The following is a 24,882-nucleotide window of genomic DNA, read 5'->3' on the forward strand; positions in this document are numbered from 1 at the left end:
ATCACTGGTACCATATTTTAAACTCTAAACAGATAACAATAAGAATAGTTCAGTCACTGGTCTGAGGAACAACTTAGTCTCTCCTCGCTTACAGATCTTGACCTCAACCTTACGAACCTTCCCATCCTTGCTTGGGAACGTCTTGGTGACAAGACTTAAAGGCCATTCGTTGCGTTGTGACTGGCAATCTCTGACGAGCACAATGTCACCTGGTTTTAAGTTGGGTTTGGCAACTTGCCACTTGCTCCTTGACTGCAGGGTAGAAAGGTATTGTCTTTTCCATCTGTCCCAAAAGGTGTTTGCAAGGCTTTGAACTTGTCTCCATTGACGTTTGAACAGGTCTTTGGTATTGAATTCTCCAGGAGGAGCATAGGTAATCCCGGTCTTCTGTGTAAGAAGAGTGGCCGGAGTAAGTAGAAGTGGGTCTTCTGGGTCATTAGACACTGAAGTCAATGGTCTTCCGTTGACAATAGCTGAGACTTCAGCCATGAAGGTTGTTAAACTCTCGTGAGTAAGTCTTGCAGTTCCCACTTGCAAGAATATGGAATCAAGGATTCTGCGTATCATGCCGATCATCCTTTCCCAGGCACCTCCCATATGAGAAGAATGAGGCGGGTTGAAGGTCCATGTACAACCTTGCTCACTGAGATATCTCTCTATGCTTTTAGTGTCAATGTTCGAATTAATTTGTAATTCTTTGGCTGCTCCAATGAAGTTGGTACCTCTGTCGGACCGGATGTGTTTTACTGGGCCACGGATAGCAATGAAGCGTCTAAAGGCATTGATGAAGCTTGAAGTGTCCATTGATTCTATAACTTCGATGTGAACAGCTCTGATGCTCATACAAGTGAATACAACCGCCCAGCGCTTGCTGTTCGCATTCGCACCTCTAGTATGTCGTGTGATGACAGTCCATGGACCAAATACATCAAGACCAACATTGGAGAAAGGAGGGTCTGTACTAAGTCTGTCTGTTGGAAGATTAGCCATCTTCTGAGTTTGGGAAGTACCACGAAGTCTACGGCAAATGATGCATTTGAAGATTGTGCTGCTTACACACCTTTTCGCTCCAATAATCCAGAACCCAGCTGATCGTAGAGCTCCTTCGGTAAACAATCGTCCTTGGTGTTTGACTTCGTTGTGATAGTGTTGCACAATTAAAGAAGCTATGTGGTGACTCCCAGGAATTATTAAAGGATTTTTCTCATTTGTCTCCAAGTTTGCTTCTTGAAGACGGCCTCCTACTCTCAATAAATGATTTTCATCAAGAAAAGGGTCTAGCTTTTTTAAGGTGCTGTCTTTGGGAATAGGATTTCCACTGTTAATGCAGTCGATCTCTCCGGAAAAGATTTGGTGCTGCACAACACGGATGATAAGGTTCTTGGATCGTTGTGTTTCTTCTGGTGCGTAAACATTTTGACAGTGATGCCAACCTTTACATCCATTCACACTTACAGATGCGTTGCGTTTAAATGAATGGACTATGTGAGTTAAGCAGGTAATGGCTCTGACAAGTGATTTCCAAGTTGAAAATCTTTGGAATCTGTGAGGCTGAAGTTGACAATCTGAAGTTACGGTATGGATTGTAGTTATTTGTGGACGAATTTCAACATCTGAGTCTGCGTCTACTAGCTTGAATATGCTACTTTCAGGATTGTTCGAATCTGCCTTGTACAGGAATTCAGGTCCTCTGAGCCATGTAGTGTCTTTGAGGATACTGGCTGGGACAGCTCTTGTAGCGTGATCTGCTGGATTGTGAGCAGTAGATACATAGTGCCACTGTTTTGGATTGGTGGATCTTCTGATTCTTAGCACACGATTGCTGACATAAACATGGAACCGTCTGGTCTCGTTGCATATGTAGCCTAATACTACCTTACTGTCTGTGTAGAAATCTGCTTCAGAGAGTCCAATTGGTAACTCAGATGAAATGAGCTCAGCTAATTCTACAGCTAGTACTGCAGCACAAAGTTCAAGTCTGGGCACTGTGTGTTCTGGACGTGGAGCTAACTTTGCTTTGCCCATGACAAATCCAATATGACATTGTCCCTTGATGTCCATGGTCTTAAGATATGCAACTGCAGCAATTGCTTGGGTTGAGGCATCAGAGAATACACATACAGTAGTCTCTGGTTTTGTACTGCTGTAGAAGGCACGGGGGCATATGGACGTGTAATGCGGAGGTTGGATAAGGTAGATAGAGAATCTTTCCACTCTTGCCACAAGTTTCTTTTCTGGGGAGGCAGTGGGGCATCCCAGTCAATTGACTCACAGGTTAGGTCTCTGAGCAAAGCTTTACCTTGGATAGTGACAGGAGCTGCAAATCCTAAGGGGTCGTACAAGCTGTTTAGAGTAGAGAGAACACCTCTGCGAGTGAAGGGTCTTTCTTCGCTGTTTACTTGGAAGGTAAAGGTGTCAGATTTTAAGTCCCACAAGAGTCCAAGGCTACGTTGAGCTGGTGGGGAATCGGTTCCTAAATCCAAGTCTCTTAAATCGCTGGTATGATCTTGGGAAGGGAAGGCTTCCATCACTACTTTGCTGTTGGAATCTATTTTGTGAAGCCTCAGGTTTGAACAAGCAAGCATTTCCTGAGCTCTTTTGAGGAGGCTGATTGCTGTCTCGGCTGTTGGCATAGATTTTAGGCAGTCATCCACGTAGAAGTCTTTATCTACAAGTTGTCTAACATCAGAACCATACTCTAGCTCACCCTCTTGAGCTGAACGTCTGAGTCCATAGATGGCAACTGCAGGTGAAGGGCTGTTACCAAAGATGTGTACCTTCATGCGATACTCCGTGATGTCTTTTGAGGGGTCATTGTCTCTGAACCAGAAGAATCTTAGGAAATTCCTGTCTTTTTCTCTCACAAGAAAGCAATGAAACATTTGTTGAATGTCAGCTGTGAAGGCAATAGAGTCTTTTCGGAAACGGATGAGTACTCCTAGGAGTTTGTTGTTAAGGTCTGGTCCTGTCAGGAGTACGTCATTTAAAGAAACACCTTCAAACTGGGCACTGGAATCGAACACCACTCTTATCTGACCTGGTTTCTTCGGGTGATATACTCCGAACATTGGCAGGTACCAGCATTCTTCTGTGTCTTTAAGAATGGGAGCTATCTCGGCGTGACCATTCTCAAATATTTTAGCCATAAAGGAGAAGAAATGATCTTTCATCTCTGGTTTCCTGTGAAAGTTGTGTTTAAGTGAAGAGAAGCGTTTGAGTACTTGTTCTCTGTCATTAGGAAGGCGTTGTCTGGGTGTTCTAAAGGGTAGAGGAGCAACCCAGCTGTTGGCATCATCCTTGACTAGTCCTTTCTCCATTATTTCCAAGAATAGTTTGTCCTCTATGGACATTGCCACCTGGTCATCCTTCTTTGTTCTCTGGAAGACTGCGTGTCCCAGATGATCTTGATAGTTGTCACAGATATGGTTGTCACTAGTTGAGTCTATGAAGGTACAGTGTGGTAATTCCTTTATGAGGAAATGGTTATGACATGGCTGGAATAGAGAAGGGCGTCCATTTTCTAAAGTACAGGTAAGCATGCTGTTGACAGAATCTGGTTTATGCACATCTCCAAGACATACTTCTCCTATTATTACCCATCCCAGATCCAGTCTTTGAGCGTAAGGTGCGTTATGTGGACCATTAATCTGACTTCTGGCTTTGTGGACTTGTAGGATATCCCTCCCAATGAGTAGATTTATTTGGGCATGTGGATCCAGTTCTGGTATCAGATGTGCTATGCGTTTCAAATGTGTATGGTGTTTAGCTACATCTGGTGTAGGAATCTCACTCCTATTGTCTGGAATCTCGTCACACTCTGTGATAGTTGGTAAAGAGAGACATGTCTTCCCATCCAAGGACTCAATTTGATAGCCAGTTGCTCTCCTTCCTGTTGTCTCAAAACTCCCTGCGCAGGATCTTAAGGAGTAAGGAGTGCTGGGTCCTTTAACATTAAAGGTCTCAAAGAAGATTGATCTGGCTAGAGACCTGTTACTTTGGTCATCTAGGATTGCATAAAGTTTAACGGCTTTGTCTGGATGGCCTTTGGGGTAAACTTTGACTAAACATATTTTGGAGCAGGATCTACCGCTAATGGCATCTTTGCAGACTTCGGTACATTGTGAAGTTATTTCTGGTGTGACTGCAACAGTGTCTTTTTGTTCTACACTGTGCTCCCCGCCATGCTCTGTATCGGTATAACTGTGTTGCAAAGCCCATGGGGGAGGACCAGGGTGTAGAGCGGTATTGTGGTCTGTGCTGTGGCATTCTGTGCAGTTAGCACTAACCTTGCAGTCCTTGGCGAGGTGTGATGTGGAGGAACAGCACTTGTAGCAGATCCTATTCTCCTTTAAGAAGGCTTTGCGGTTCTCCAGGGACTTTTCTCTGAAGGTTCTGCATTTCAGGAGAGGATGCGGTTTGTGATGCAGAGGACATTGCTTGGCTGGATCTTTGTCTGTGGTCTCTTGGCGATTAAAGCTGGTAGACCTGCGGAAAGAATCTGAATAATGCACATTAGTCTTGTGAACTGCAACTGATGTTTTGCGGGGGTTAGGTACCATAGGTGCAGTATTTGTCAAGGTAAAGGCAAAACTAGGATCATTCCTGGTCATAGCTTGCTGGTGTACAAAGTCCACGAAAACTGAGAATGGTGGAAATTGCACTTTGTTCTGCCGCTTATATTTGGAGCCATGGTTGATCCATTGTTCCTGCAGATTATACGGTAGTTTCTGCACTATAGGGTTAACGCCTCTGGCTGTGTCAAGGAAGGCAAGTCCTGGTAAATCTCCCTCACATTTAGCTACTTGAAGTTCTTTTAGTAAGTCACTTAGTTCTCTGAGTCTCTGATAGCCTTTGTTGGGTAACCTGGGGAAATCGTCTATTCTTTTGAACAGAGCACTCTCTATTATCTCTGGTGAGCCATAGCACTCATTAAGTCTATCCCAGATCATCCTAAGTCCATTCTCAGGGTGGTTAATGTTAATCACTCTTATCCTTCTAGCATGTTCTGCAGATTCATTCCCAAGCCATTTAATTAAGAGGTCTATCTCTTCACTATGTGAAAGGTCTATTCCTCTGATAGCATTTTGAAAAGAGGACTGCCAGGCTCTGAAGTTCTCAGGGCGATCATTGAACTTTGAAATACTAATCGTGACTAATTCACGGCGGGTGAGAAATTTAGCAAAGTCTAATGTGTCCTGATTGGCTCTTGGAGATGTCGGTACATTAACACGGTAGGTATATGGTGTGTAGTCATACCTGTTAGTGTTGTCTGGTTCCCGACGGTTGGTATCACACCGCTTCTGTGTGAAGTAGGCTGTGTCTTTCTTGGAGTTTGCAGATTCAGACATCTGAGGTGGGGAAGAGTTGTCCCTCATAGGTTCACAGTGTCTAGGATTCTCTTGCTTGCAAATGTGTGGTCTGTTGTCCACTGGTGGTGGCGCTGTAGAGTGTACTTGATTTGTTTGCATGAGGTCTGAATGCGTACCTTGTAAAGATGGAGGGTTGCTACTCCTTTTTGAGACTTGACGTACGTATTCTGATGTGCGTTGCAGTGAATCCTGAGATCCATTCTCTGTGTCAAGTACATTGGTTCTTCTTATATCAGGGAGTTCTGCAGTCTCCAAGATTTCTGCTTCAGCTATGGCAGCCGCTGCCTCCTTCTCTGCAGCGAGCTTCTCGCCGATTGCTTCTAAGCGTTTGCTCTCGATTTTTAATTGCATCTCCTGCTCGGCAAAGTTAGCCCTTACTTTTGCGGCTTCCGCATTTGCACGTGCCATGATGGCTGCATTACTGACAGACAAGGATTTGGAGGAACCAGAGACTTGGGACCTTGTTTTGTATGAGGATATCGTTTTCTGTGACATGGTGATCTGGTAGAGATGTTTGATTGTGTAGAGACTGCTGTAATGCTGTCTGCAAGTAACTGTTCAGACTGTGTCGCAGATCTCTGAGGAGTCAGTATCTTTGAACTGTTATGAAGCTGCTTGACTGTGAAGAGACTGTTGTGTTGCCTTATAAGCGTGGCTGCACTGACTTGTACAGGTTTCTGTGTAGTCAAATGGCGGTACTCCTATTGCTGAGCTGCCATAGTTGGTAGACTGTATAGAAACTGTGTGGCTGTCATATGCAGATAGCTGTGGCTGGCAGTGTAACGGCTCTGTAAGTCAGTATATGTCCCCACTGCTGACAGGCAATGATTTACTGACGGAGTCAGTGTAAGAGAGTCCATCTGCTTGTAGCATTCGATGTTTTACTGTTCAGCCTCTCACTAAGCCCTTTCTGGCAAATTTGAAGCCTACAGTATAACCACCTTTACTTTTCAATAATCTGTTCAGAAGAGGTGTTTGTAGAACGGTGTTTTATTATTCAGTAAAGGGATCACAGATATGATGCGTTGATTTGATGTACAATACGATATGATGATATGTGATAATGAGGTAAAACTGTTAATGAAACAAGAATATGCAATTATGATATGCATGTGAAAAGCAAAATGGATATACACAAGTACATATAACATGGGCTGTGCAAACATGTGATTACATGTGCAAGTATAAACTACAGTGCAGCTAACATTACTCACTGGCTAAACAGGTTGAGATGAGACATTTAATATACAAACTCACCATCGAATGCTATATGAGAGTTGGACCCATGTAAAGCATGACTGTCTGGGACCATGAGGGAAGTAGAAAGGCTGATCCCAGCTTCTTCATCCCAGAATGCATTGCAAGACTGGCTACAAGAGGCTATGAGGGTCAAATTAATTGATGGGACTGACCACCAGATGGGGCAATAATACAACTTTCTGTAATAAAAGTAATCAGATCTACACAAAGCAAATGCTGAAGGCATGACAATATGTGCAAGGTGATAAATGAACCAGCCAATCAGCTCCAATATGAAAACTAACAGTTAGGAGCTGATTGGCTGGTGCCTTTATCACCTTGCACATATCACTGGTTTATCACTTCCTTATACCTTCTACAGGTTAATACATCTGCCCCATTGTTTGCTACAGAACTTGTTACCACTTAGCTCCATGACTACTGCCACTGGCATGAGAAACGCCATCCACCATCAGGTCTAAGTCTTACTCCGTTTTGTAGACATTGTTCTCTGACAAGAAAATGGTTGTATGTTTTTGCTCCCACTAAAATGGTTTATTGTTTTCTTTTCAGTATCAATTGATTCTATTCAGGAAGTCTGCGAAGGGAAACAGTCAGAGATTTTCCAGCGCTATGCTGACGGCAGCTTTGATCCAAACTGTTGTTTCAGTATCTACTATGGGGATCGCATGGAGTCTTTGGATTTGGTGTCATCGAGTGGAGAAGAAGCTCGGACATGGATAACGGGTCTGAAGTACTTGATGGCAGGCATAAGTGATGAAGATAGTCTTTCTAAACGTCAAAGAACTCGGGACCAATATCCTTTTCAACACACCAATGCTGGTATTACAGGTGCACGCTAATCATAAGGTGCTGGCTGGCAAAATTTAACTGCTGCTAACAGAAGCAGCAAGAAATGCTTTAGTAAAATCAAGCATTTGCTTAATAATGTACTGGTTACATTGGGGTAGATGTGTGAAGGTTCGTTATGGGGGAGAAGTGATGTTTGTGCTGTTATGTGTACTGATACCGCTTCTCCACCGTGTATGGCTGCGGGGATGTGTACAAGGTGACACTAGGGCATGGACTGAGGCACACATGGGTACGGGTAGAGGCACACATAGGCATGGGCAGAGGAACACATGGTAGGGATTAGTGGCACACATAAGAACACATGGTTTATGGCAGAGGCACACATGGGTAGGGACAGAGGCACACAAAAACACTGTAGTGGCACATATGGGTATGGGATGATGCTCTCATGTATGGACAGAGGCACACATGGGCAGGGACAGAAGCACACATGGTTAGGGTTAGTGGCACACATACAGTAAGCACACATGGGTATGGACTAAGGCATACATGGGTACAGATACTGGTACACAAGTATGGGCAGAGGCACACCTGGGTACTGGTAGAGACACACATGGTTAAGGTTAGTGGCACCCATAAGTATGGGATAAAGAACACATGGATAGGGGCAGAGGCAAAAATGGGTATAGACGAAGGCCTACATGTGTAGGGACAGTGGTACACATGGGTAAGGGCAGAAGCACACAGATACCGTAGTGCACACATGGATATGGGGTGATGCATTCTTGTACAGACTATGACACACATGGCTATGGACAGAGGCAGATGCCCATGTTGGTAGGGGTAGTGGCCCACATGAGTATGGGCAGAGGCACATATATGTTTGGGATAAAGCACACATATAATGAGAGGCACACATGATTAGGGTTAGTGGCACACATGGGTATGGACAGAGGCACTCAAGGGCAGGGACTGAGACATACATGGGTACGGCAGAGGTACAAATTGGTATGGGCAGAGGCACGCATGGTTAGGGTTAGTGGCACACAAAAGGTTGGGATAAAGAACACATAGGTTAGGGCAGAGGCACACAGGGGTAGGAGCAAGAGGCACACAGAGACACTGTAGTTGGAAATATGGGTATTGGATGACACACTCATGTATGGACAGTGACACACATGGGTATGGGCAGGAGCACACATGGGCAGAGGTACATGGTCATGGGTAGAGATACACTTGGGAAGGAGCAGAAGCACACATGGCTAAGGGGAGATAGTCACAAGTGCACATACAATATTGATGATAAAGTGGGAACACAAATGGAGAGAGAGAGTGGGTGACTGCTACGGACACACAGGGGATATTGGCAGAAGGGAAGTGGAGGTGGGGCCAGTGCCATGAATTTGTTTCTAGCCGGCAGTGTGGCACACTGACCTATTGGGGCATATGTAATAGGGTCCGAGTTTGCCAGATGTGCATGATGCCGGACAATCTCTGAAGTTTTTAAAGGGGCAATTATTTACAAGGCATAACCATGCCTTCTAAATGATTGCCCCTTTAAAAAAATGTCCGATATCGTCCGGCATCCCGCACCTCCTGCAGACTTGGACCCTAGTACATATGTCCCATTATGTTTGATATTATGGCCACACACTGTCTCATTATGGCAATAGTCAGAGTGCTTTAAGCCCTCAATTAGAGTGCTAAGAGTGCTATGCAGCTTAATTACCACCGAGAGCTGCCCTGAAAATGATCAAATCGCACTGTGGGCTTGCTAAGCAGCCTGCTTGAGAGAGAAAGCACACCACAGCTCACCACAGGTTCTGTCCCCATTCTATGGATGTAGTGGACACCCACGAGTGGGAATAGCCCTGGCACACCTGTCAGCATTCTCAGCCATCAGTATTCTGCCACCGGGAACCCGACTGCCGGATATTAACTACATCCCGGATGAGAGACTAAGCAGTGAGCAGCATACACAGGACAATGGGGCACAAATGTTGCCTGTACCACTGCAAGGCACTGAAAATGGTATCGGCCCGGGGGGCATCTGGCACCCTGGCCCAGCCCGCCGCTGCTTATTATGTAAGATTGTAAACTACATACAGTACACTAGAATAATAATTATGTAAACACAATGCCTAACAAATATAAGTAGGTAATTTCCATGCCACCTAAACTAATTCTTATTGCGCTTTATAACATCTATCTCTTGGTCATTAACCAGCCATTCTAATGCTCTGATTGGCTATAGGTTATATCCCCGCGAGCCCATAAACTCCCCAAGTACCTTCATGTGATGTCCATCACCATTGCTCATATGTTGATGAAGGAAGAAGCCATATGCTGGGCAGTGAATGCGCACTGACTCTTGCTTCATGCAGAGGTTATATGCAGGTGGGAGATCATAGACACAACCCATCTAACAAATTACATTTTCAATGTGTTCTTATCTTCACTACTGAAAATGCTGCTGCGTATACTTCACAGCAGTGATGGTCACCAGGTGGCCCTCTGGGACTTCACATTCCTGCTTATTGTCACATTTGTTTAATATAACTTATTTGATAGCTTATAACAGATAGGTGTTTCTTTCGTTGTTTAAGTGTATTTTTATTACATTTTTACTGAAATGAAGGGCAATGCGTAGCCCCTGAAGTATATTACAGTGCTTATAATTGCTTTACATACTGTACTTAGTTTCCAATAGTGAGTTTATATAACCTATGTGGTTTTTTTATTTCCATCAATTTTGCATTATTATAGCTCACTTCTTCCTTTTATTCATAAAGCTGATAGCAGCACTTACCGTATATTGGCCCTCATTCCGAGTTGTTCGCTCGCTAGCTGCTTTTAACAGCTTTGCAAACGCTAGGCCGCCGCCCTCTGGGAGTGTATCTTAGCTTAGCAGAATAACGAACGAAAGGTTAGCAGAACTGCTACTAAATAATTCCCTGCAGTTTCTGAGTAGCTCCAGACCTACTGCTAGACTGCGATCACCTCAGTACGTTTAGTTCCTGGTTTGACGTCACAAACACGCCCTGCGTTCGGCCAGCCACTCCCCCGTTTCTCCAGCCACTTACCTGGCACGCCTGCGTTTTTTTAGCACACTCCCTGAAAACGGCCAGTTTCCGCCCAGAAACACCCACTTCCTGTCAATCACACTACGATCACTCGAGCGATGAAAAAACGTCGCTCGAGCTTGTGTAAAACTACAAACCTTTGTGTGAAAGTACTTAGCACATGCGCACTGCGTACCATGCGCATGCGCAGATTTGCCATTTTTACTTGATCGCTGCGCTGCGAAAATCGGCAACGAGCGATCAACTCGGAATGACCACCATTGTACAATAAAACAGTAAAGTAAACAGGAAAACCTTACAATTATTATAAGGTAGCAATAAGGAGCACTGATATAATGTAGTTAAATGAGATGAGATTTAATCACAAAGTAAAATATTGATTACAAAAAATATATAAAGGAGCATCACATGTAAGTAATAACAATGATAGGTCTCATGCAGTGATCATATTAGATGTTAATAAGCTAATTGATTATGTAGCTGTTCGTTTATCCATGAATTAAGTATGCTGGTTAGAGACAATGCGTCTCATATATAATCCCAGACAAGGTCCATGTTTATAATAAGGTCCCAATTCTGTTGTGAAGCCACCAGTTGGGTACACTGTGCTACTACCCCTATCCACGGATATTGATCTCACCCACGGGAGTATGAAGTGAAGCCACCACTTGGTTCCATCACCGGCGTTTGCAAGATGCAGTCTTAGGAAGCAGGCATTTGCTGTTTTGAGCTCCCGCAGTTAGCGGCAGATTTATTAAGCCTGGTGAAGTGATAAAGTGGAAGGTGATAACGCACCAGCCAATCAGCTCCTAACTGTCATTTTTCAAACCCAGTATGTAACATGGAAGTTAGGAGCTGATTGGCTGGTGCGTTATCACCTTCCACTTTATCACTTCACCAGGCTTAATAAATCTGCCCCTTAGTCACTTCCACATGTGCACAGGTTTTTAGCGGCAGTGGCGAGGTGTCCAAGTGTAATCCTGGAGTAGTTTTACTGGAGGGGGAGGGCGTACCCAGACCCGGTGTTAGCTTGGTTAGCTGCTAAACATGGCTAGCGGCCTCTACTCAGTCTGCTCAGTCACTCAACACGTTTCTCCGCTAATTAAAAGCCAGCGGCTTCCCCAGGAAATGGATGTTAGGATCTCAGCCCTTTGAGTATTTAAGTCCATGATGACCAATCACAGGCTTGATTAAGATTTCACACCTGTGTTAAATAATGATCACCTGAGCATATTACCATCTGTCTTAATAAAGGTATACACAAAGTAAAAAAGGTGACATATACATTAAACAATATTTAAATAAAACATTATACATATGTTATTATTATTATTATTATTATTATTATTATTATCCAACTTTAAAGACAATTGACATCACAGAAAAATATTTAAAATTGTCCATTTGGTAACCTCTTACAATGATACAGGATATTTTTAAGGTTGTTACCTTTAGAGAATGCTGTGGCTCAATCAGTAGAGCAACAAGGTCCACATTTATAATAAGGTTCCGATTCTGTTGTGAAGCCACCAGTTGGGTACGTTATGCTACTAACCCTATCCACGGATACTGATCTCACCCACGGGAGTATGAAGTGAAGCCGTCACTTGGTTTTTCTATTATATCCATATTTGTGTGCACAACTATCCACAATAGTAAATACTGTAGTTGCCCGATATTCTGATTATTGATGTCTAGTTTAGCAGCTAACCAAGCTAACACCAAGTCTAGGTACGCCCTCCCGCTCTGGTAAAAATACACCGGGATTACACTGGGACACCTCGCCACTGCCGCTAAAAGCCTGTGCACATGTGGAAGTGACTAACTGCGAGAGCTCAAAACAGCAAATGCCTGCTGCCTAAGACTGCATCTTGCAAACGCCGGTGATGGAACCAAGTGGTGGCTTCACTTCATACTCCTGTGGGTGAGCTCAATATCCGTGGATAGGGGTAGTAGCACAGTGTACCCAACTGGTGGCTTCACAACAGAATTGGGACCTTATTATAAACATGGACCTTGTCCGGGATTATATATGAGACGCATTGTCTCTAACCAGCATACTTAATTAACTGACAAACGAACAGCTACATAATCAATAAGCTTACTAACATCTAATAAGATCACTGCATGAGGCCTATCATTGCTATTACTTACATGTGATGCTGCTTTATATATTTTTTGTAATCAGTATTTTACTTTGTGATTATCTCATCTCATTTAACTACATTATATCAGTGCTCCTTATTGCTACCTTGTTATAATAAGGTTGTAAGTTTTTCCTTTCTCTCTATATTAGACTGCCACATGATCAAATAGGAGCAGCTATTATATTTTAGTTAAAGTGACTATTTTCATATTCACATAATTCGAAAAAGGTGCGCCCGATTGACTGACCCTTTGAGAAAAGATAGGTTGCATTTATTGTACTTCCTCTAAACATATAGTCTGTAATATAGATTTGCTGGGTCAATACTACATTTTTTTCTAATTAACTCCTGACAAATATGGTTGAAGCAGACGTTCGATGAAGCAGATAAAAATGGAGATGGCAGCTTAAGTATAAATGAGGTTCTACAACTGATGCACAAATTGAATGTCAACCTGCCTCGACAGAAAGTGAAACAAATGTTTAAGGTAAGATAAATAAGACTAATGACTGTCATGTGTTAAGATGTTTTTTAAATTTTATTTATATTGTACTTTCTAAATTGTCTTTACTTACTTGTGCCTAGTCATGGCACCTATAACTGCTAAACCCAACAGCTGTGGGGTTTAAGGAAATGTGTGGCGCATCTTTCTAAACTACTCCTGCCTCTTGCCAACACCAGCGGATATATACCAAAAGTTCCAAGGATGCAGGAAAGTAGAAACTGGGATATTGGTGTGGAAGTGGGTGCTGTGGTTTTGATCAACCTAGATAGTGGGGGGATGTGATGAGAAGGACCAGTACAGTGTTTACCAACATTAGTAGCGAAAAAGTGAATTTATACTTATCCCAAAATAATAGACGAGTCCTTCTATCCTTTTTTTTATTTTCTCTTACGTCCTAGAGGATGCTGGGGACTCCGTAAGGACCATGGGGTATAGACAGGCCCCGCAGGAGACATGGGCACCATAAAGAACCTTAGATGGGTGTGCACTGGCTCCTCCCTCCATGCCCCTCCTCCAGACCTCAGTTAGATCCTTTGCCCAGAGGAGACTGGGTGCATTACAGGGGAGCTCTCCCGAGTTTCTCTGAAAAATAATTTGGTCAGGCTCCCTGCATCGCGGGACTGAGGAGAGAGAAGCAGACCTACTTAAGTGATAGGCTCTGCTTCTCAGGCTACTGGACACCATTAGCTCCAGAGGGTCGGAACGCAGGTCTCACCCTCGCCGTTCGTCCCGGAGCCGCGCCGCCGTCCTCCTCACAGAGCCGGAAGATAGAAGCCGGGTGAGTATAAGAAGAAAGAAGACTTCAAAGGCGGCAGAAGACTTCAGATCTTCTCTGAGGTAACGCGCAGCGGTAACGCTGCGCGCCATTGCTCCCACACGCACACACACACAGCGGGCACTGAAGGGTGCAGGGCGCAAGGGGGGCGCCCTGGGCAGCAATATTAGCCCTCTTGGGACTGGCAAAACTATATAGATATACTGGGGAGGCAGTATATACGATAATCCCCCGCCAGAATTGTGAATTTGAGCGGGACCGAAGCCCGCTGCTGAGGGGGCGGGGCTTGATCCTACAGCACTAACCAGCGCCATTTTCTCCACAGCACACTGCAGAGAAGCTGGCTCCCCGGACTCTCCCCTGCTGAACAGAGGGCAAAAAAGAGGGGGGCACATTTAATTGGCGCAGTGAGGGTATATACATAGATTTGTATAAAAGCGCTGTTTAACTAGGAATTCTGTTTCCAGAGTCAGGTGGCGCTGGGTGTGTGCTGGCATACTCTCTCTCTCTCTCTCTCTCTCTCTCTCTCCAAAGGGCCTTAGTGGGGAATTGCCTCCATGTAAATGTTTGGGGGTATCAGTACGTGTGTGTCGGCATGTCTGAAGCGGAAGGCTCATCTAAGGAGGAGGTGGAGCAAATGATTGTGGTGTCGCCGTCGGCAACGCCGACACCGGATTGGTTGGACATGTGGAATGTTTTAAATGCAAATGTGTCTTTATTACATAAGAGATTGGACAAAGCAGAGTCCAGGGATAGAACAGGGAGTCAATCCATGGCTTTGGCTGTGTCGCAGGGCCCTTCAGGGTCTCAGAAACGTCCCCTGTCCCAAGTAGCAGACACTGATACCGACACGGATTCTGACTCCAGTGTCGACTACGATGATGCGAGGTTACACCCAAGGGTGGCCAAAAGTATTCATTACATGATTATTGCAATAAAGGATATTTTACATATCACAGATGACCCCTCTGTCCCTGACACGAGGGTATGCATGTTTAAGGAAAAGAAACCTGAGGTAACCTTTCCCCCATCTCATGAGCTGAACGCATTATTTGAAAAGGCTTGGGAAACTCCAGACAAGAAACTGCAGATTCACAAGAGAATTCTTATGGCGTATCCTTTCCCTGCGCAGGACAGGTTACGGTGGGAATCCTCACCCAGAGTGGATAAGGCATTAACGCGCTTGTCAAAAAAGGTGGCGCTGCCGCCTCCAGACACAGCAGCCCTCAAGGATCCTGCTGATCGCAGACAGGAAACTACCTTAAAATCAATTTATACACATACGGGTGCTTTACTCAGACCGGCAATAGCATCGGCTTGGGTTTGCAGTGCGGTAACAGCTTGGACAGATACCTTGTCAGCTGACATTGATACCCTAGATAGGGATACTATTTTATTGACCTTAGGTCATATTAAAGACGCAGTCTTATATATGAGAGACGCTCAGAGAGACGTTGGGCAACTAGGTTCAAGAGCCAACGCCATGGCGATTTCTGCTAGACGAGCCCTGTGGACCCGTCAATGGACGGGTGATGCAGACTCAAAGAAACATATGGAAGTTTTACCTTACAAATGTGAGGATTTATTTGGGGAAGGGCTCGCGGACCTGGTTTCCACTGCTACCGCGGGTAAATCTACCTTTTTACCTTATGTTTCCCCACAGCAAAAGAAAACGACGCAATATCAGATGCAGTCCTTTCGGTTGCATAAGTCCAGAAGAGGTCGGGGCTCTTCCTTCCTCGCCAGAGGTAAGGGTAGAGGGAAAAAACTGCCGGCTACGGCTAGTTCCCAGGAGCAGAAGTCCTCCCCGGCTTCTACTAAATCCACCGCATGACGCTGGGGCTCCACTGAGGGAGTCTGCGCCGGTGGGGGCATGTCTTCGACTCTTCAGCCACGTCTGGGTTCAGTCAGACATGGATCCTTGGGCTAGGGAAATTGTATCCCAGGTTTACAAGCTGGAATTCGAAGACGTGCCTCCTCGCCGGTTTTTCAAATCGGCTTTACCAGCTTCTTCCCCTGAAAGGGAGATAGTTTTAGCTGCAATTCAAAAATTGTGTCAACAACAAGTGGTTGTAGAGGTTCCCCGGGTTCAACAGGGAAAAGGGTACTCGTTCAACCCTATTTGTGGTTCCGAAACCGGATGGATCGGTCAGGCCCATTCTAAATTTAAAATCCCTAAACCTGTACTTGAAAAAGTTCAAATTCAAGATGGAATCGCTCCGGCCAGTAATCTCCAGCCTGGAAGGGGGGGATTTTATGGTGTCACTGGACATAAAGGATGCATACCTTCATGTCCACATATATCCCACTCATCAGGGGTACCTGAGATTCGCTGTACAGGACTGTCATTACCAGTTTCAGACGTTGCCGTTTGGGCTTTCCACGGCCCGAAGGGTTTTCACCAAGGTAATGGCGGAAATGATGGTGCTCCTGCGCAGGCAGGGTGTCACAATTATCCCATACTTGGACGATCTCCTGATAAAAGCGAGATCGAGAGATCAGTTGCTGAAAAGCGTGACGATCTCCCTGGGAGTGCTGCAGCATCATGGCTGGATTCTAAATCTACCAAAGTCACAGTTGGTTCCAACAACTCGGCTATCGTTCTAAGGCATGATTCTGGACACGGAACAAAAGAGGGTTTTTCTCCCAACGGAAAAAGCCCAGGAACTCCAGAACATGGTCAGAGACCTGTTAAAACCGAAAAGAGTGTCGGTCCATCAATTACTCGAGTACTGGGGAAAATGGTGGCGACCTACGAGGCCATCCCCTTCGGCAGGTTTCATGCGAGGACGTTTCAGTGGGACCTTCTGGACAAGTAGTCGGGGTCCCATCTCCAAATTCATCAGAAAATAAGCCTGTCCCCCAGGGCCAGGGTGTCTCTCCTGTGGTGGCTGCAGAGTGCTCATCTTCTAGAGGGTCGCAGGTTCGGCATTCAAGACTGGGTTCTGGTGACCACGGACGCGTGCCTCTGAGGTTGTGGAGCAGTCACACAAGGAAGAAACTTTTAGGGGATATGGTCAAGCCAGGAGGCTTGTCTACAAATCAATGTACTGGAGTTGAGGGCCATATACAACAGCCTAAGACAAGCGGAGAATCTTCTTCGCGACCTACCGGTTCTGATTCAATCAGACAACGTCACAGCCGTGGCTCATGTAAACCGCCAAGGCAGGACAAGGAGCAGAACGGCAATGGCGGAAGCCACCAGGATTCTTCGCTGGGCGGAAAATCACGTAAGCGCGTTGGCAGCGGTCTTCATTCTGAGAGTGGACAACTGGGAAGCAGACTTCCTCAGCAGACACGATCTCCATCCCGGAGAGTGGGGACTTCATCAGGAAGTTTTTGCATAGATAACAATTCTTTGGGGACTTCCTCAAATAGACATGATGGCGTCACGCCTCAACAAGAAGCTTCGGAGGTATAGTGCCAGGTCAAGGGACCCTCAGGCAGTAGCAGTAGACTCCCTGGTGACACCGTTTGTGTTTCAGTCGGTCTATGTGTTTCCTCCTCTTCCACTCATCTCAAAATATTGAGAATCATAAGACGAAAAAGCGTGCGGCCAATACTCATTGTTCCAGATTGGCCTCGAAGGGCCTGGTATTCGTATCTTCAGGAAATGCTCACAGAAGATCCGTGGCCTCTTCCTCTCAGAGAGGACCTGTTGCAACAGGGGCCCTGCGTGTTCCAAGACTTACCGCGGTTACGTTTGACGGCATGGCGGTTGAACACCGAATCCTAGCTGGGAAAGGCATTCCGGAAGAAGTCATCCCTACTCTGATAAAGGCTAGGAAGGAGGTGACGGCGAAACATTATCACCGTATCTGGAGAAAGTATGTATCTTGGTGTGAAGCCAAGTAGGCTCCTACTGAGGAATTCCATCTGGGCTGTTTTCTCCACTTTCTACAAACAGGAGTGGATATGGGCCTAAAATTAGGCTCCATTAAGGTACAGATTTCGGCCTTATCAATTTTCTTTCAGAAGGAATTGGCTTCTTTCCCAGAAGTCCAGACTTTTGTAAAGGGAGTGCTGCACATACAGCCTCCTTTTGTGCCTCCAGTGGCACCATGGGACCTTAACGTGGTGTTACAGTTCCTAAAATCTCACTGGTTTGAACCTCTTCAAACGGTTGAATTAAAATGTCTCACTTGGAAGGTGGTCATGTTGTTGGCCTTGGCATCTGCAAGGCAGGTGTCCGAATTGGCGGCTTTGTCTCACAAAAGTCCCTATCTAATTTTCCATGTGGATAGAGCGGAATTAAGGACTCGTCCTCAATTTTTGCCAAAAGTGGTTTCATCGTTTCATATGAACCAACCTATTGTGGTGCCTGTGGCTACGGGTGACTTGGAGGATTCCAAGTCCCTTGATGTAGTCAGGGCCTTAAAAATGTATGTAGCCAGGACGGCTCGGGTTAGGAAAACAGAGGCACTGTTTATCCTGTATGCAGCCAACAAGGTTGGCGCTCCTGCTTCTAAGCAGACTATTGCTCGCTGGATCTGTAACACGATTCAGCAGGCTCATTCTACGGCTGGATTGCCGTTACCAAATTCGGTAAAGGCCCATTCCACTAGGAAGGTGGGCTCTTCTTGGGCGGCTGCCCGAGGCGTCTCGGCATTACAGCTTTGCCGAGCGGCGACTTGGTCGGGGTCAAACACTTTTTGCTAAATTCTACAAGTTTGATACCTTGGCTGATGAGGACCTCATGTTTGCTCAATCGGTGCTGCAGAGTCAGTGAGGAAGGTTCGTCCTTCCTCACTTCAAAGGGTAGAGGAAGGGAAAGGAAGTCGCCTGCAGTGTCAGGCGCCCAGGACCAAAAGTCCTCCCCTGCCTCTACCAAGTCCACCGCATGACGCTGGGGCTTCCCTGGGGGAGTCCGGACCGGTGGGGGGCCGTCTGCGGATCTTCAGTCAGGTCTGGGTTCAATCAGGCCTGGATCCTTGGGTCCTAGATATAGTATCTCAGGGATACAAGCTGGAGTATCAGGAGGTGCCCCCTCACCGGTTTTTCATTTCGGCCTTACCAGTGTCTCTTCCGGACAGGGAGGTGGTGATGGCAGCAATACAAAAGTTGTGTCAACAGAGGGTCATTGTTCCCGTTCCCCTGTCCCAACGGGGGGAGGGGTTCTACTCGAGCCTCTTTGTTGTACCGAAACCGGACGGTTCGGTCAGACCGATTCTGAACCTAAAATCCCTCAATCCATACTTGAAAGTTTTCAAGTTCAAGATGGAATCTCTTCGAGCTGTGATTTCCAGCCTAGAAGGGGGGGATTTTATGGCGTCAGTCGACATAAAGGATGCCTACTTACACGTCCCGATATATCCTCCGCATTATCAGGTTTGCGATACAGGATTCTCATTACCAGTTTCAGACGTTGCCGTTTGGGCTTTCCACGGCCCCGAGGATCTTCACCAAGGTCATGGCAGAAATGATGGTTCTCCTTCGCAAGCAAGGGGTTATCCCGTACTTGGACGATCTCCTGAAAAAAGGCGAGGTCCAAGGAACGGTTGCTGAGAAATGTGAATTTGTCGTTCTCGGTTCTGCGACAACACGGTTGGGTGCTAAATTTGCCAAAATCTCAGTTGATTCCGACCACTCGGCTGCCCTTTCTGGGCATGATTCTGGACATGGAGTTACGGAGAGTGTTTCTTCCGGAAGAAAAAGCTCTGGAACTGCAGACGATGGTCATGGAACTTCTGAGGCCGACAAAGTGTGTCGATTCATCACTGTACTCGGGTTCTGGGGAAAATGGGTGCGGCGTACGAAGCCATTCCATTTGGCAGGTTTCATGCCCCGGTGTTTCAGTGGGACCTGCTGAGCAAATGGTCCGGGTCTCACCTGCACATGCACCGGAAGATAAGCCTATCTCCCAGGGCCAGGATTTTTCTCCTGTGGTGGCTACAAAGTTCTCACCTCCTAGGAGGGCGCCGCTTCGGTATCCAGGACTGGGTACTACTGACAACAGATGCAAGCCTCCGAGGCTGGGGCGCAGTCACCCATGGAAAAAATTTCCAGGGGAAATGGTCGCTCCAGGAAGCTTGTCTCCACATAAATGTTCTCAAGTTAAGAGCCATTTACAACGGCCTGCTACAAGCAAGAAGCCTTCTTCAGGGTCGACCTGTCCTGGTACAGTCAGACAACATCACAGCGGTGGCGCATATAAACAGTCAAGGCGGAACAAGGAGCAGGGCGGCTATGGCGGAGGCCACAAGAATCCTTCGCTGGGCGGAACAACACGTGAGCGCCCTGTCAGCAGTCTTCCTTCCGGGAGCGGACAACTGGGAAGCAGATTTCCTCAGCAGACACGATCTCCATCTGGGAGAGTGGGCTCTTCACCAAGAGGTATTTGCAGAAGTGACGAAGCGTTGGGGAATTCCGCTGATCGACATGATGGCGTCTCGCCTCAACAAGAAGCTTCCGAGGTATTGTTCCAGGTCAAGGGACCCCCAAGCCAGTGCAGTGGACGCCCTGGTGACTCCGTGGGTGTTCCAGTCGGTGTATGTGTTCCCTCCACTTCCTCTCATTCCAAAGGTACTGGGAATCATTCGACGAGCAAGAGTTCAGGCGATTCTCTTCGTTCCAGATTGGCCTGGTATCCGGATCTTCAGGAATTACTTGTGGAAGATCCTTGGCTGCTTCCTCTAAGAGAGGATCTGTTATTGCAGGGAGCATGCGTGTTTCCAGACTTACCGCGGCTGCGTTTGACGGCATGGTGAGTTGAGCGCCAAAACTTAGCTCGAAAAGGTATTCCCAGGGAGGTCATTCCCACTCTCCTTAAGGCTAGGAAGGAGGTTACGGCGAAACATTATCACCGTATTTGGAGAAAGTATGTTTCGTGGTGTGAGACTAAAACGGCTCCTACGGAAGAATTTCACTTGGGTCGGTTTCTCCATTTTTTGCAGGCAGGAGTCGATGCAGGCCTGAAATTAGGCTCCATCAAAGTGCAGATTTTGGCTTTATCTATTTTCTTTCAAAAGGAATTGGCTGTCCTCCCAGAGGTTCAGACTTTTGTGAAAGGAGTGATGCATATCCATCCTCCGTTTGTCCCCCTGTGGCACCATGGGATCTTGAGGTGGTCTTGCAGTTTCTTATGTCTTCCTGGTTTGAACCTTTGCGTAAGGTTGAGTTAAAGTTTCTCACTTGGAAGGTAGCCATGCTGTTGGCTCTGGCGTCTGCCAGGCGAGTGTCAGAGTTGGCGGCCTTATCTCATAAGAGTCCGTACTTGATTTTCCATTCGGATAGAGCGGAATTAAGGACTCGTCAACAGTTTCTGCCGAAGGTGGTTTCTACGTTTCACATTAACCAACCTATTGTGGTACCCGTGGCTACGGATGCTGTGGCAGTTCCAAAGTCTCTGGATGTTGTGAGAGCTTTAAAAATCTACGTGGCCAGAACGGCTGTTGCCAGGAAGACAGAGGCGCTGTTTGTCCTGTATACTTCCAACAAGATTGGTCATCCTGCTTCGAAACAGACTATTGCGCGCTGGATTTGTAGTACGATTCAGCAAGCTCATTCTTCGGCTGTGCTACCGGTGCCGAAGTCAGTAAAGGCCCACTCTACCAGGAAAGTGGGCTCATCTTGGGCAGCTGCCCAAGGGGTCTCGGCACTTCAGCTTTGCCGAGCAGCTACATGGTCGGGTTCAAACACCTTTGCTAAGATTTACAAGTTTGATACCCTAGCTGAGGAAGACCTCACGTTTGTCAATCGGTGCTGCAGAGTCGTCCGCACTCTCCCGCCCATGTTGGAGCTTTGGTATAGACCTCATGGTCCTTTTGGAGTCCCCAGCATCCTCTAGGACGTAAGAGAAAATAGGATTTTAGTACCTACCGGTAAATCCTTTTCTCCTAGTCCGTAGAGGATGCTGGGCGCCCATCCCAGTGCGGACTGTTTCTTGTGGTGTATTCTTGCTGGTTAAATTAGTTTATACACGGGTTGTGTATTTATTGGTTTCAGCTGGTTGCTGTTGTTAATTCATACTGTTATCTGGTTTACTGTTACTCCGGTTGTACGGTATGTTTGTGGTGTGGGCTAGCATGTTGTAGCCCTTAGTTTAAACAAAAATCCTTTCCTCGAAATGTCCGTCTCTCCTGGGCACAGTTCCTATAACTGAGGTCTGAAGGAGGGGCATAGAGGGAGGAGCCAGTTCACACCCAGTTAAAGTCTTTTCAGTGTGCCCAAGCTCCTGCGGATCCCGTCTATATCCCATGGTCCTTTTGGAGTCCCCAGCATCCTCTACAGACTAGGAGAAAAGGATTTACCGGTAGGTGCTAAAATCCTATTTTTTTTTACATTCTTGTCGGAAACTGCCGTCTTGTTGGAAAGACGTCAGTTTCCGACAGGTTTAAGTGGGAAGAGGTTCTAGCCTATTCAATGCTGCCCCTTTTTTTTCCGACAAGTCGGAAGCCTGTCGGAATGCATGCGGATCGGCGGCTTATTATTGTTGGAAGCACAGCCAAACCCGACAGATTTTATCCCTGTTTCCGACAATGTCAATACGACTTTAAAAATGTCGGATTGCCATTGTCGGGAACGGACCAAACCTGTCGGGGTTTGGCGGTGCATTGAATACTCGCATGTCAGATTCTTTCCATTGGAATTGAATAAATCCCTTAATGTGAAATCTCACCAAGACAACAGAAAATAAAAAAAGGACTGAAGAACTCCTCTATTATTTTGGGATAAGTATACATTTACTTTTTCCCTACTAATGTTGGTAAACACTGTACTGGTCCTTCTCATCACATCCCGCCACTATCTAGGTTGTTCAAGACCACAGCACCCACTTCCACACCACACCCCAATTTCTACTTACCTGTAAATGTAGCCTATACAAAGCAAATACAAACCTATCAGCAAGCTTATACATGTGCGACTGTCTTCTTTTCAGGCATCTAGACTTTGTGATGTTTCCAATTATGGGGGTCATTCTAACCCGCTCGCTGCTGTTTGTCGCAGCCGAGCGAACGGGTCTCTACTGTGCATGCGCCGGCGCCATAGTGCTTGACAGGTCACTGGGCGGGAGGAGGCGGAACGGCGGTGTTTGGTCGCCGATTCGTGGGAGTGGTCCAGCCAACGCAGGCGTGGCCGGACCGAACGGGGGACGGGCCGCAGCGGCTGCGTGATGTCACACGCAGCCGCTGCGGGCCGGGGAGCGAAGAGTAGCTCCCGGCCAGCACGCTAAAGCTAATCTTGAAGTGCAAAGGCATCACCGCTGTGCGATGCCTTTGCACTTCTGCGGGGAGGCCGGCACTGACATGCGGGGCGGTCTAGCCATGTGCTGGACGTCCCCACGCATATCAGTGTGAATGATCGTAGCTTTGCTAAATTTAGCACAGCTATGATCAACTCGGAATGACCCCCTATGTCTGCTACTAGGCCACTGCCTGAGCCTACTATAGGGAGTAACATCACCAACAAATAAGAGAGGGGTTTTACAGAGATCAGGAAAGGAAACTTACTGTAAAAGCATTTTTATAGACTATAATCTATTAGAATATAAACATTTAAAATAATACAAAATAAGATTGGTGTGGGGTTTTTAAATGCAGTATCATCTATAATATAGATTTAGATTTCTATTAACCTAAATTTAGCTGAAACAGGTTGTGTCTATAATGGTAATATTATAATCCATTTAATTCTACTCAGTAAGTAACCTAGCCCTATCACCATGAAGTAACATTGGAAGGCTAATACTGTCTCTATAACAAATGCCCTTTGATAAAAAAAGAAATAGGGCTTTGTTCTTTGGGTTCTATTTACTAAGCCTTAGATGGAGATAAAGTGGACGATATAAAGTACCAGCCAGTCAGCTCCTAAATACCATGTCACAGACTATGTTTGAAAAATGGCAGTTAGTAGCTGATTGGCTGGTACTTTATCTCTGTCCCCATTATCTCCATCCAAGGTTTAGTAAATAGACCCCAACACGGTAGTGTTATACAGACAGGGAGACATGGCAAATCTAAAGTGAAACAAATTGGAAAATACATAGAAACAGAAGGTTAGAGGGTCTCAGTTGCTAAAACCTGGAATCCAATAGGAGCAGATGTTTTATCTGCCATATTTCAGTAATGCCACTTGGGGAAATTCACATGCACTAGGCTTTCATGGCTGCAGAGCTTTTAAAACTGCATTTTACATGAGAAATCTTTTACTAAGGTTGTGCAAAATTGCTAAAATCTATAGCAACCGAGCAATAATTAACTTTGGTTTATTTATTTCCAGTTCGACCAGGAATTATGTGATTGTCTTACATTTTAGTGTATAGTGTATTAATTTAATCTTATCTTACACTGGGTTACTCACTTCTTCCTAGACAGTATCATCTGATTGTGGTTACGTTTTACCAAGCTCTCTATGAATTTAGTATATATTCACCATTACCACACTATTGTTTCATTCCCTTTCTATTGTTATACTGTATATTCATTAAAACTACAGTGATTTTTTTTTAATGTCTTTTAGTTAATGGGTTTGCAAGGAAAATTTTAAATGTGTGAATGGTAAGATGAAGTTATTGTTGGTGTGGTGTAGCTGCAGAACCATTGTGTACCTCTAGCTCCCTCTTCATCAAACATCTCATTTAGGGTGAAATGTCGGCCAGTCTGAACAAACCCACATAAATCTATACCATGTTGAATTTATGTTTTCATTATTTTGTGATTTTATGTGGACATAGCTGGTTCACTTTAATTGATGGCGATATCTGTTTTTCTCAACATGTTTTCTATAGGAAGACAATGAAATTTTTTTTTGTTCCTTAGTTGAGTACAACAATGGTTGTGTTATATAGTTAATTGTGATGGATACAATCTGGAATAACAGATCTGTGCAAGAAAGCTCATATACTGCAAGCACAAATTGAAGACCTTCTGGTGCCCTGTGCTAGCTTCCATGTGATTGACATACTCGCTGGTGTCTGATCTTTCCTGCTTTTCTGATAAAGGAGATCAGGAAA

The 24,882-nt window shown here is 45.6% G+C and overlaps 1 protein-coding gene across 6 annotated transcripts in view; it reads left to right on the plus strand.

The window, feature by feature from the left end:
- PLCH2 (phospholipase C eta 2) overlaps positions 1 to 24,882 on the plus strand; it is a 1,361,647-nt gene that overhangs the window by 989,601 nt on the left and 347,164 nt on the right. For all 6 annotated transcript variants that reach the window (XM_063943084.1, XM_063943088.1, XM_063943089.1 and 3 more), the window contains 2 exons: positions 7,182 to 7,425; positions 13,009 to 13,138. In XM_063943084.1, coding sequence (XP_063799154.1) covers positions 7,182 to 7,425; positions 13,009 to 13,138 — 374 coding nt within the window. The remainder of the gene's footprint in view (positions 1 to 7,181; positions 7,426 to 13,008; positions 13,139 to 24,882) is intronic.

Source organism: Pseudophryne corroboree, chromosome 10 (assembly GCF_028390025.1).
Source record: "Pseudophryne corroboree isolate aPseCor3 chromosome 10, aPseCor3.hap2, whole genome shotgun sequence".
Taxonomy (NCBI): domain Eukaryota; kingdom Metazoa; phylum Chordata; class Amphibia; order Anura; family Myobatrachidae; genus Pseudophryne; species Pseudophryne corroboree.